The sequence below is a fragment of the Dromaius novaehollandiae genome, chromosome 2 (assembly GCF_036370855.1).
Source record: "Dromaius novaehollandiae isolate bDroNov1 chromosome 2, bDroNov1.hap1, whole genome shotgun sequence".
NCBI lineage: Eukaryota > Metazoa > Chordata > Aves > Casuariiformes > Dromaiidae > Dromaius > Dromaius novaehollandiae.
The window spans coordinates 19953177-19966819 of NC_088099.1; the positions used below are offsets into that span (position 1 = coordinate 19953177).

A 13643-nucleotide genomic window follows, 5' to 3' on the forward strand; every position below is an offset into this window, starting at 1 on the left:
TCGTGACAGCTCGCGATCAATGGTTTATAGACCACTCACTACATCGGCCATGCTTCTGGGTTATTAATGTGAGAACAAACATGTCCGGCTGGAGAGTTAATGTGCACCTAATGCCATCTATTACAGTGCCAGGTTAGTATCCATGGCTTCCGTTAAAGGCATCCGAGCAGAAGCATTCCCTGCTGTCCTAGGGAACCGCCACGTTTACCAAAGGGGAAGTAAACAGGTAGTTGACATCTCAGAAGTACTGCTGAATACCAAAGGGGGGGGAAGCAGGTGTTTTATTGCAATGTGCATGCACAAGTATGGTGAAAAGATCATTAGATATTTTCATGCCCCCAAGATCCAGGATGTCCAGTTAGACCTCACTTGAAAGATACACATCCATTATTTGGTATAATCTCAGTCAGTTACTGGCATTTTTAAATAACAAACAATGCTAAATGTCCATCCAAACACTGGGTTTAGGGTAAAACTACCTGTCTGTACTGGCGTGGATCCTGTAGCTTGTGCTGCTTGCCTGCTTTCTCCATGCTTCCTTGTCTACTTTTTGAAGCCATGGGCACTGGCATCCTGCTTGTTTGCGAGGCAGCACTCGAGCCCTGTGGAAAGGGTCAGAGGGGCAGGGAAGGGAGACAAGGAAAATGCCTGATCAATACCAGTGTTTTTGAAGAGGAGACTGCACATCATGCGCAAAAAAAAAGCCACAGTACTACATGCAGGGAAAAGTTCAGGAGGTTCACACCACAGGTGTTAATGTCAAGAATCAAATGGAGAAAACTGCTGAACTACTGATCAAACTGGATTTCATGTCAGTGACGCTTGTCATTTCACACAGCAGATTATTTGACCCAGCTCCCCTGCGTTTGCCCGTCACCAATCAGCAGCAAAGGTAAAAACAACGCTCTATTAGCTGTTAGACACCTCGTGGGGAGACCAGACAAGCCACCTGAAAGGAAGCAAACAAATCACAAGACCCTCTTGTTTATGGTGATTATTGCAGATTTTTAGAAAGCAGCTGGAGTTTTGATTTCTCAGACTAAGGTACCTTACGTGAAGTGGCTGGGATTGGCGGAGAGGGCTCTACGCCAGCATGGCTCTCATCCAGCACTACAAGCTCTCGAGCTGGGGTCTCTGGGACTATCTGGGCAGAGAACAGGACAGTGCTTCCCTCAGGGCTGTGTGGGCTTTCGGGGATAGATTTTGGGCTCATTTCACTGATGGTGTTCTCCAGCTGCTTTATAGTCTGCTCAAGGCTGTCTAGCGTCCGGTAGGTATTCTGTCGAATTTCGTCAGTCCTAGAAAGAGACACTGCAGGTCTGGGAGGGGACTCTTGCTTGCCGGGGGGACTTTTGTCAGTGTCCTCAGGTTGAGACCTTGTGATTTCAAATCTTTTCGCTTCCTTGTGCTGCTTAAGGGTCCCATCTTCCTCTTCCTCTTCATAGACCACAACCTGCAAGGTCTTCTTCCCAGTCTTGGTGCCTGTACGAATTGCCTGAGTCAGAGCAGCCAACTGCTTTTTAGGGAACTTAAACTTAAATTTTTTCTTAGAATCCTGCCTGCTTCCAAATTGATCAGCAGAGTCCAAGTTTGTTTCTGTGTTCAGCCCGTAAATTTGACTATATTTGTTAAAACTGGTCTTGATGTTCTCCTGCTCCTCAGGAGTTCTGGTTTCTGCAGAGTCAGAAGATGACTGAAGGTTAAATATATACTGTTCATTGAGCCCATGAGTTGCTGAATAAGCTGTACTTGCTTTTCGGTCATTAACTACTGGTGGCTCTTCCTTCTGGATCATAGGAATTTCATGTGCTTCATTTTCTTCATTTTCTTCCTCCTCTTCTATCTTTTCCTCTGTCATCATTTTCTCTAACTCCTCATCACATTCCTCAAATATAGTAGAAAGCCGTTTATATGCTGACCTAATATCCATTGGTTCATCAAAAATGATGATGACTGGTTTTTTGTCCAGACACACTACTGGTTCTTCACTGTCTGTGTTTTCTGGGAGACCTTTCTCCAAGGTTGTGTCCTTTCTTGCATCGATGTTCACTGTTTGCACATCTCCTCCTTTCCGGCTGACTATATCATGAACTTCCCCACTTGAGAGGACCTGGACAGCTGTTTTGGTAATCATGAAGGCAATATTTTCTGTGGGTGGGTTGTCTTCACTTGGAGAGCTGGCTGGAGAGTCTGTCTCTTCCGTGTAGGTCACACTATTACTTCTAGACACTTTAGGTCTTAGCATGACCTGGCTGTAGTTGACTGCAGATGACTCTTGCTCCTGTGAGGAACCAGGAGGTGCCGAGGCCTCCTGCATTTGCCTCGTGAGAGGGGCAACACTGCTGATGGGGACAGGCTTGCCCATGCTCTGCGGGGGCTTGCCTGTAGACAGGCCCTGGAGAGCATCTTGTGGGAGTCCATAGTTTAGTTTTTGTTTTCCAGTTTCAACAGTTGGAAAATGGGATCCTAAAATATCTTGAGCCCCTCTTCTTCCGTCATCCTCTGGCAAACTGACACCAGACAGGTTTGTGCTCACATTCTGGAGGTTTTTGTTAGAATAGTCTCTACTGTCTACAAACAAGCCCTTCCTAAATGTAGGACTGTCATTCATTGAAAAGCCAATTTTACTGTCAGCTGTGCTGGATGAATCAGAACCCAATTCTTCTTCAGTTTTCCCTTCCCTCTTCTCTTTAGGATGGTCACTATCTGTGGGAGGTCCTGTTGTAGCCCCATACACCTAAGGGGGAAAGTTGGATTACTTAGTTATTCAGGGCTGTAACTTTTACAGGACTTTTTTTCCCCAAAATTAATCATCATATTCTCAGGGGAAGCGCAGACCTCGTGAACTCACCACTCTGTTTACAGCTGCAGAGGCATGTCTGAAGTTGTCATCTGATTCCTGTATTTCTTCAGGGCAAAATTCCGAACTCTGGCAGAACAGCGTATGACGTTACTGCTCTGTGCTATGCATGTGGCCAGCATGGGTTGTAACCTAGGACTCCTGTTTTAACAAGGCCTCCAGAATATGCAAAAGCACACTAGTTACCTTATTTCCAACACAATGCTATCCTGACCAGCTTACTTTTCAGTTTGTTTTTCTTTTTAATCCTTAGTTATATATGATTGGAGTTGAAAAGAATCAGAGTATCTGATTAAATTCTCCTGGGACACATCAAAGGGCCTCTTATTTGTAAGGGCTGACAGAAGGTCGCTACAGCTTCCTGGTTCACTGGAGCGCTGAATGATAGACTCTGGCTAGCCTTAAAAGTAAGTTCTGTACTGGAAAAAGCTGCTTTTCAGCTTAAATTTTTTTGCCATTTCTAATGTTCCTTACACCGAGCAGTAATGATTTATCACAGTTACAGTCACAGTCTGAGCATTTCTAAATCCTTACTGCAACTTAAAGTACTCCTACCTCCAAAATTAACAGAGGCACCCAGCACTTTCGAAAGTGCTGAATGAAACAATGAGACACATTCATTTATAGAAGCAACTCTGAACAGCATGCAGAGAGTTCATCCCCTAGCTCAAAAGTAGTATATTCCCAGAAACATAAATTTAAGGGAGCTTTTTTCCTTATTTTTAAATGAGAGCTCCTGGAGATGCTATTTCATAGTAACAGGCTGAAAAGGAAGAGCTTTTTTTGTTTCATTTGTTTTGTTAAGTGCTAGTAACTGCTTGGGATAAGCATCTACTGCTCTCGCCAGTCACTGGCGTGACAGTAGGGCCTGAAGAGACACGGTGCCTATGACCAAGGCAGGGGACAGCTCTACCGTCAATGGGTGGTTTGCCAGGAAGGAACTGAGCCTGGCACATGGCTGGCTGGCGGGAGGGAGCCGAAGGCCTTACTGCACCCACTGCTTGAGAACAGGGCCTGACTCCAAACACATCAGTGGGACAGATGATTATATTTACATTAGCCACAGGACATGCCGCGTGTCAGGAGGGAGAGTCAGTCCCTCGCAGTTGAGATGGACGAATGACAGTACAGTAATGCACAGCCTGGCTAGCTCATGTACTCCCAATGCACACAGGGGCTCCTTCTGTAAAGTTTCTACATCTCTTGTGATATTCTCTGACCCACTATGCAAGTATTCTATACAGATGTTCACACACTAAGAAAAGGAGGAAGAAAGCAGTAGAGCAGGTTTACAGATCACCTCTACTGAAGATGAGCCTTATTAGCAGCAACAAGGCTATGCAGCTGCTCCAAGGATACCTTGAAGGCCTCATATTTCTAAATATCTAGAAACTATCACGCAAGCCAAGCACAGCCAGAGAGGCGTCAGTGTGCAGGCCCACACCAGCTGCACTTCATGCTGACAGCTGGCAGCAGAACAAAACGCTGGGGCTCCTGCTCACGTCAGGCCCAGACTGGCTAAGCAGTAAATGCCTTCCCTTCCCACCCCATGCCAGCACTCCCACAGTTTGGTCAGTCCATTTAATGGCACTTGTTGCCCTGCATATCTTGACTCTGTAACTCAATTTCCATGTCTCTATATTTTTTTTAGCAAGTTATACTTCCTGTTCCAAGCATCAGTGCAACATCTTAAGGTTTCATTGTACAATATACCTCATTTTAGGAATGCTACCTTTCTATTAAAAAAATAGTAATCCTCATTTCCTCTATATGTTTATCATCACCATAATGCTCATTGTCTAAAGCCAATAACCCACAATGTCATGTCAGATGACAAAACAGAGCTCATCAACCTCAATTTCCTGAAGTCTGTGTTATTCCAATAAATAGCAGTTTGTGACAATTACTAGGCAGCACCTTTTAAAGAAACATTTGTGCTATAGCACGTCGTATCTCAAGGGGTGACCCAGGTTTTGGTGTGACAATATTGTCTTTGAAATCTGATGCTAGTAGCAGTGAGGATGAATACAGACATGGTCACGCTATTCTTTGCTCCAAAACACTGTCATCCACCCTACAACGAAACAATTTCTCTCTTCTTTTCATTTAGTAATCCACAACTTTCATCTTCACCCAGTTGGGTGTTCTCAGCTTTGGACCAGACCTGCTGTCTGGGCAGCTCCAAGCCCTTGTATACAATGGGCTGCCCTGACCAAAGCAGCTTTGTGGAAGGACTTGGACATTAATAATATCAGGCATCACCATTTAGGTGTCACAGTATGTTTTACAACAACTATTGTCCTATGCAGACCTAGCTCACCACGGTTACAGCACCTGGGTTCTTCTGTGCCCTGGGTACCTAGGGAAGGTCATTTTTCCTCTCTCTCTGCCTCAGTTTCTGTTTCATGAGGCTAAAGTGCAACTTCTCCTATAAAGTGCCTGGGGAGCTACCGCTAATGCTGTATCTCCAGTTTGCAAACATGAAAAGAACAAATGACCCACAAAGTTGAAATGCTGTGCCAAAGAGCTGTGTTTTCTCCCCCCGCCCATACCCCCATTTCATTGCAAACTGGCATTTGGCTGGCAGACAAGCTGTCCTGCCTCCATGACCACCCCCCCCCTAAAACCAGCAATGGTTCAATTCACTCCTCTTAGACTCTCACATGAAAAAAGGAGGTCTGCAAAGGCAGAAATACTTGCCTATTGTTCATCCTGCACACTCACTGCCACCAAGACCAATGAACTCAAAGGACAACTCCAGTCTAGACAGAGTTGTGAAATCCTGCCCCGACCTGGCTACAGCCCCTGACATGAGAGAGAGACATTTCATAAATCCCATGACTGAAGAATTGTGAATCTTTGGCCCAGCTTGCAGAAGGAGGGCCATTTTGGACCATCCACCTTGACTTTATCTTCCAGTAAACTGAATGTGATTTCTGAATATCTAGTAACTGTTACTGGAACAAACAAATGAAGCAAAATGAAGCAAAAATTCTCTTTAGTGCCACTTCAGAGAGGACTCCAAAGACTCTCAGTCTCTCCAAAGACTGAGAGGAATCACTAATTTGCCTCATGGAAAGAACAAGGCTGAGGAGAGATGCTTCCCCAGTCCTCCACTGCCACAACAGCACTGAGAGGGTCGCTTGCGAGGTGACAGCATCTCTGAGAAGGAAACTGATGGATCCTTCTGTAACTTTGATTTCACATAATCTTAAAACTTTGTGCAATCCTTCTGTAAGTATTATGGATGATTAGACGCATCATGTACACTGATATAACACTTCATCCGCGCATTTCTGACCCATACTGGGTTAAAAGAAAGAAAACCACTGGGCAGCAGTGGAAGGGGGGGTTGCGGATAGAGAGAACAGGACAGGAGATGTAAGATTAGTTTTGAAACAAGGAAAGAAGGTTATGCCAGACTGGGTGGCACATTTGCAAGCACCACTTGTTACCTTCTTTTCCTTGTGATGTATTAAAGTCCCAGGCCTTATGTCTTTAACCTGTGTATCATTTCTGGACTGTTCAGCATGACTGTTTGAGTTTACATCCATAAAAGAGCACTTCTGGAAAGCCTAGGAAATAAATACTGCAAGTTATCAGGAGGCCAGGTAGCTTTTATACAGAAACCTCTGGAGATAACCAACTACAAGCACAGCTTTTGTTTTTAACTTTTACAGCTCAACCATGTTATTTACAACCTCACTAAATAATGGAGTTTTTTTAAACTATCAACTAAGAGAAATAGGGGGTACCTCCAATTTGCCATGACTCCAGCTCATGACTCTGATCTCATGTCCCCTTCAGGGAGACAAGCTTGATTTCCATTTTCATAGATGAGGAAACTTAACTAGGGAGCCCACGGCAGCTCTGGCAAACTTTGAGCTCACAACAGACCCAGTAGCCAAGTGATTCCCTGAAAATCCCCATTACACATAATTTGGCCTGATCACACATCAGTTAATGACTAAGCTTAAGATTCCATATTTTAAAATAAACAAATCTCAAAGCTCTTTAGTCCACTTACTGCCCCCAAATGTTTTTACTGTGTTTCCTTTACACTTTCTCAGCTCTACTCCCAGTGAGTATTAGCAGTGGTTTGCTGTTCCCCTGGATGGGACCAGCACAGCTGAACTACATCTTTCTTTCCTGACTGTTCTCATCTGCAAAATGGTCTATACATTGCCTGCAGGAAGGTGAGAAGGAGGAGGTGGGAGCAGCAGGTCTTAGGCATTCAATAAATGAGAAAAGAGGGTGTATAATACCTCTTCCCACCCTTGCTGTCCATTCAGCTCCCAAATTCATCCTGTCTCATGACACATCATGCAAGAACTACATAACTCCACTTCTCCCCACACAAATTCTGTTATTGAAGCTTTTGACTTGGAGACACCTGTCTTTACTGCAGCCCTCACTCATGCTCTAGATGGTGACATTCCTCCTGCTGCAGAAACAGCCCAGCATGTGGGCTAGGGACTACTGAACCTCAGGGCATGGCAGGGGCTTTGCAGCCTTTTATCATGCTTGCCTTCCTCCGTTTTCCTTGGGTTTCTTTCTGTCGGGTTCCCAGGTCCCGGGGAGCAGAGCCAGCATTGCCATGACTGCGCATTGCTCCAAGTGTGCGTCACTGGGACTTCTGCTGGCCGATACTGGCACGCTCTGTCACCAGCGAGATAAACAGGCAGGGAGCTCTGCCAGCCAAGTGGTGAGGGAGCCGTGCGTACAAGAGCCAGACATACCACTGCACACAAGATGATGATATTGGTGTAGCAAGTATTAGGAAAATTATTTAATTGCTGGCAAGTCTCATGAAATTATTAGCCCTAACTACAGATTAAAGTCAGGCCCTTCTTTAAATATTGCACTCCTTGTATCTGTTGCATGTTTATTAAAAATTAGAGAAAGATTAATATTAAAAAAAAATCCAGTGCAAAAATCAGGGTGTAGATTTTCTGCTAGTTTTCCACCATGTCCTGTTTGTATGTATGTTTATAGGCCAGAGCGCATGAGACCACAAGGGACTGTGAGAACAAGCAGTCCCTGTCCTCCTACAATACAATACTTTCTCCAGACTTCTACCCCTGTGCGAGGCCAGCAATGTGTTTCTGAGATAAGCATGCCATCCACAAAGACATCCTCAAAGTCCTCCAGGTTTTAAGTGATGAAGAATCCACTATTTCCCTCAGTAATTTGTTTGTTTATCATCACCTTTGCTCCGAACTATCTGTACCAGTCTCTAAATACGGTTTGCCCTGCTCGAGCTTCAGCAGCTGATTTTCATGATGCCTTTGTCTGCTAGATTAAAAAGGCATTTAGCACTTCCATGAAGCTTTGGTTAGCTGCACAGTGTAATGCCATGATTACCTTTGCAGTGTGGTCAAGTCACTTCTGGACCTTCATGCTGTTCACGACCTTTGTAAACATGTCATGCACGGACACCCAGACATGGATGCAGCAGACCCGGGCTGATCACACCGATCCCATAAATCACCCCCAGTTCTCACATCTATACCTAAAGGAGACACTGACTTTGCGGCAACTGCACTGCCCTTGGAGCGCTAGTTAGCTTGTTACTGCAACTCCTGCCCCTTTCGCAGATGTGCTGTTGTGGTCTGGCCTATATTTGTTGCTTTTCAGGGGGACTTAACATTTCAGTGAAGTCAAATGTATTATGACTATTAACTGATTGCTATCATCTCTGTTCTCATCATTCACTAGCTTTAAGATTTAAGCTGATTTAAGCAGTAAGGATTTTAAATTTATTTCTAGGCCATTGATAAAAACATAGAGCAGCACAGACCTGTGGCTGATCCCTCTGGGACCTGACTGCAAACACCTGCATCAGTGACAACACTTTCAGAGCCAGACAGCCCTCAGTCCTCTCCTGGGTATTTCTGTATACCCTGTGGTGGCCGATTTTAACCAGAACGTGGTATGATATTTGATCAAATGCCTTACAGAAATGCTTATGGGTATACAATTTCCTTTAAGCAGCCTAACCTGTTACTTGACCAGTGCTGTCTCCCTTCACAGATCTATTTTCCATACTGTTGCGTTGACCAGCGCAACTGTATTTGTCCGTCTTTAGCTCTTCACCAGTTGGAATATGTGGCTTTTACTGCAGCGTCACTGCCTGCGCTGCCGAGCAGAGGCTAGGCTCGAGAGTACGACTTCCACGCCGCTGACAGAGCAATGCATCAGTTACACGATGGGCAACATTTCAATATTCAAGCACTCCAGGAAACATGAAAACTGGGCTGTGGCTCAGGGCAGGGGAGTGCGGCCCACTGGGAGCAGCCTCCCTAGTCTCTGCTCCCACCATTAAGAGCAGTGACATGCTCCCAGCACTGCACGGGCCTGGCACTAAGTGAGAAACACAAGGCCAACAGCGACCACACCGAATACATACTTCACTGCAGTCCCATCTGCATGTGTGCCTGGAAGGATTCGCCTATGGCAACCCCAGCATCCTTGAGCACTCTCTTAGCTTCAGGCCTCTTGAAAAAATTGGGTAGTTTTACATAATGTGGCACCATCCAATGTCATGAAGGGGGAGCAGGCAAGACTGGCAGACCTACTTTCCTTCATGTTCTGAGCTAGAAGAGATATTGGGCACGGGTACCTCCATGCACAACCCGAAGGGCATACCTGTAGTTCTGCCATTATTTTATCTCCTTCTTCTTCATCTTCATCTTTTGCAGCTGATGCTGCTGCAAGCCCTGTGCTCTGAGACAAAGCCTGATCCTCCTTAGGGGCTTTGGACTGCACTGTTTGCCCAGTGTCTTCACTGCATTCCTAGAAGTGGATGAGAAAGGCCAGACAGTCAATATAGCCAAGCCCTCCTGAGGCAAAGCAAACACAGTAAATTGAACACCATCGCAATTCCCCTGTTGCAAGGTCCCTCTCCTTCTAATGCTCTGATCTAGAAGACTGCTATTTCATCAGTTCAAAAGAAACCAGTGTTGCTGATGTGGTGGCATATGCATACACTAAAGATCTTCCTAACCTGGACTTCCCTCCCCTTCTTGCAGGGAACAGAACAAATGGGGAAAGGAAGCCCAGAGAAACTCATTTACAATATTTCTGTAATTCTCTCCACTCTGAGCTGATCTTCCCCATCTGTATGACGTGTGCTCATTTTATTTTTAATCTTCTTACTGCACTGGATGAAAGCAGCTTTTGACTTGCGTTCTGCATTGTTAGGAGATCAGTGAGGCAAGGCTAAGACTCCTGTAAACACAACTGATCAAACCTGACTGGCTCTTTTGCCCAAAGAGCAGCATTTCCTGGTAAGTGGTTTCAGTAGCTCTCCAGGACATAGCTCTGTCTCAGCTCATTTTGTGATTTACAGACAAGCCCAAGACTGGGAATTCACCAGCAGTCTGATTGCTTAGAGTCTGAATCATCAAACCTTGACAGCAGCTGCTTCTTTCCTGACTGCATAGATGACATCTCCCGATCTCGTTGTGGTTAGTCCAGACCCTGGCAGGTAACTGCGTCGCGGAGGTGGGGGTGGTGGGGACTTGGTCACCTTGTCGTTCTCCTGTTCTGCATCATGAATGTCTTCTGCAAGTGAACAGGGCAACATAAAGTGAGCACTGGTAAAGGAGGGAAAGAAGTGTTTGTACCCCTGCCTCAAGTTGGAAAGAAAATGTGGCCACCAATATGAATACTAGTGAGAGCCAAACCTGGAGGCTTCTCACTGTGCTCAGCAACTCTGAAGCAACCAGCAAACGCTTCTACCCTGTCTGGAAGGTGCTGCTGGCAAGGGGCTAAGAGAAGATCTGAAGAGCAACCTTGTAGTTCAGCAAAACCACCTATCCAGACAAGGGCTGAAAGGGAAAATGGAAACGCTGCTCTGGCAGCAAACCTCCCCAGTTCACCAAGTCCTCTTGCCACTGGGCAGGGCAGGGAGTGCCTGGGGCAATTGCACTTGCTCCTCTTCAAAGCCAGCATTTACTCTTGCTTTACTTACTACCAACTGCTCCAGGAATTCACAATTTTGCCTTTGAATTATAACATAATGGCACTATATGCAGTTTCCTAACCCAGGATGATTCAAATGTCAAATCCAGTAGAAGAGCAGAGTCAGTCCTTGCTTTCTGCAGGGCATTTTCCCCGCTCAGACCGATATTCCCCCTCTGCCCACAACTGCTTGCCCATGCAGTTGCCATCTCCTCTTCCTCATCATCACCGGTCTGTATTTTTTCTAGAAGCAGCATTATCCTGCTCAGGGCTGAAACACTGACTCCTCCCTATGTGTTTCTGGTCACAGACTAAGCAACATGCATGGCAACAGCCACCATTTTCACGCTTCCCTTTACACTGTTTGTTTTCAAGAGTGATTGAACGATCCTCCTGCAGCTATTCAGTGTTACATAAACAGCTGGAATTAATATAACCCAAAATTAAAAAAACTCCTGCTTTTGGGATTACCCAGCTGTTTAGGGTTAAGAGGGAGTATTCCCTCTGGGCAAGCTATTACATAACTGTGCACATCTGGGGCTGTGACAGTCTCCTCTGTGCTGGACGCAGCCCTTGTCTGACCCAGCCTCATCTATTTGTTAGCTCAAATGTTCTTCAAAGCTGCTTAAGCTTAAAGAAATGCTCTGTTGTATTACATCCTGCCCTGGTTACGTAGCACTTGCGGGATTGCAGCAAGAATGGATTTCCACATACACTTTACATTAGACTACGTCTTTTGCCAATACACACCACTCAGTTTTTTTGTGACAGCAGATGTACTTCTACTAGGACAAGATAAGATTTGCTCTAATCTGCTGTGAGAAAATCAAACTCATTCTCTAAGATAGCGTTTAGCAGGCTATGATGTGGGGCTTCTGCAAATCCCTGCTCCTTTAAAGGTCTGTTCAACCCGTTTCCATCAAACTGGTGGCAGGTCTGACTGCAAGAACACCAAAGTTTTCCTCGCGCTCACGAAGAACAAGGCTGGACAGATGACATGGACAGCAGAAAGAGAGATTGATTTCTACATCATCTCTCATATTTGTGAGAGACCCATCCATCTCCGTCTTCAAAATGGAAAATAAAAAAGGAGAAATATAGGCAATAGAAATCGTCAGGGAGCATGGCAGGTGCACAGGCTATGGAAGACAAATCTCACACTCATCCCCCAGCTGGGGTCCTTGGGGAGAAGCTGTAACGGGCTTTGCTCACAGTAAATGCCACAAAAGTCAGCAAGACATAACACTTGAGAGCTGGGTTTCTATTTTTTCTATTAAACAATTTTATTTCCCCAGTCCAAAAGGATTGGTGGGGAGGAACCTTTGGAGGAAAAACCTCTGAGGAAAAGACTTTGCTCTAATATTTTCTTCCTTGGCTGAGTTCTTCTAGCACATTTAAAGAGTGAGGACCAAATAGACAAGTACAATTCACTGGATCTGAGCCTGGTCATGATTAAACATGCTATCTTACAAAACCTTCTCTAGTGCCAAAGGGCTCAGCACTTGTGTAAGTAAGATGGGCGTTTTCCATAGAGGATGCTAAAATCTCCAGCCCTTCCACTGAACTGAAGCGTTCTCCACCAGGTAAAGCCAGCCTGGAATCTATTCCCCCAGCCATATAGCTTTATACTTGCACAAAAAGATCCAAACTGTCTTAAAAAAAAAAAAATCTGTAAATAGTAACAGCTGCCTTGAGGCAGCCTTTGTATTCAAATAAGCAAACTGTCTTTAGTGGAAGCTGCTAGTAGCTCAGCACTTGAAAACATCAGGACATTATCACATGCAAAGGGACAAAGAGAGATGAAGGAGCCCAATTTCTAGTACATGTTTCAAGGACATTCCTCATATTTTTCACTGAACAATCTTGAAAACAAAGATGAGTTAGAGTCAGGACATGAAAGAATTATTTACATAATCATCTGCAAAATTGTATAAAGTGTGTAATTTAATTCTGTTTTGTGTTTCTCAGGAAAAAAAAAGAAAGAAAAAAATAAAGAGAGATTCTTATTCAGGTTCTGTATGGAGACCAGCTAAGACAACATATTCTGGCAATGTAATGTATCTGGGTTCTGTAGCAAAGCCAGCAAAGGACTCCACAAACTTATGGCCAAAATGTCTTATGCATTATACTACTAAGGTAGGTGGTCTCTCTTTCCATATGTTGCTCAGTTTTCTAGTCTACAACAAAGACTGTAGTGTGTTGAAATTTTCTTCCTGAGCTGCAGAAGATTTGGGTGACATGTGAGATATTTAATCAGGTATTAAGGAAAAGCTCTGCCATTCCCTCAACTTATTTATGTGACTCTTACAGGATTCATTATGCAGAACAGAAGGCAAATGTCTCAATCTCATCAAATTTCTCCCTAAATCTGCTGGCTGCACACTGTGCAAAATTGTATTCTGGAAATGGATTAGTTAACTATGTGAGTTACAAAACTTCTTCTCTATTATTGTGTTCTGCACTAAGATGTTGTCACAGCTCACTGCACCCATATGGTATTTATTCTCACTGACATTTTCTATTCATGCCACACATTGTCCAAGTTAATTTTGTTAATAGCCAGCAACCTCACTGAACAGTTCCAGAATTCTAAAATTATTTTGCAAGGTTCACCAAAATTTATATTAATGTATGTCAGTAAACATGCAAGCAGCAATAACTTGTCAGTGCTAAAGATGCGCCCAGGACAAAATGCTGGATATAAAAATACCCCTCCCAGATGCTATACAAGTTTGTGTAAACAAGCCACAGGGCATCATTTTGCAGTTAAATAAAATGCTGGTGTCCCACATCTTGAGTGGGGTGTGCAGCTGTGGTT

The 13643-nt window shown here is 44.5% G+C and overlaps 1 protein-coding gene across 18 annotated transcripts in view; it reads right to left on the minus strand.

The window, feature by feature from the left end:
* KIAA1217 (KIAA1217 ortholog) overlaps positions 1–13643 on the minus strand; it is a 354487-nt gene that overhangs the window by 1821 nt on the left and 339023 nt on the right. For 12 of the 18 annotated variants that reach the window (XM_026105796.2, XM_026105799.2, XM_064505922.1 and 9 more), the window contains 6 exons: positions 10272–10426; positions 9509–9655; positions 6316–6435; positions 2852–2929; positions 1049–2737; positions 480–602 (listed from right to left, as the gene is read on the minus strand). In XM_026105796.2, coding sequence (XP_025961581.2) covers positions 480–602; positions 1049–2737; positions 2852–2929; positions 6316–6435; positions 9509–9655; positions 10272–10426 — 2312 coding nt within the window. Of the gene's footprint in view, positions 1–263; positions 603–1048; positions 2738–2851; positions 2930–6315; positions 6436–9508; positions 9656–10271; positions 10427–13643 lie in introns of those variants that run through there. The other 6 variants (XR_003260038.2, XR_003260037.2, XM_064505923.1 and 3 more) reach the window with 4 other exon arrangements.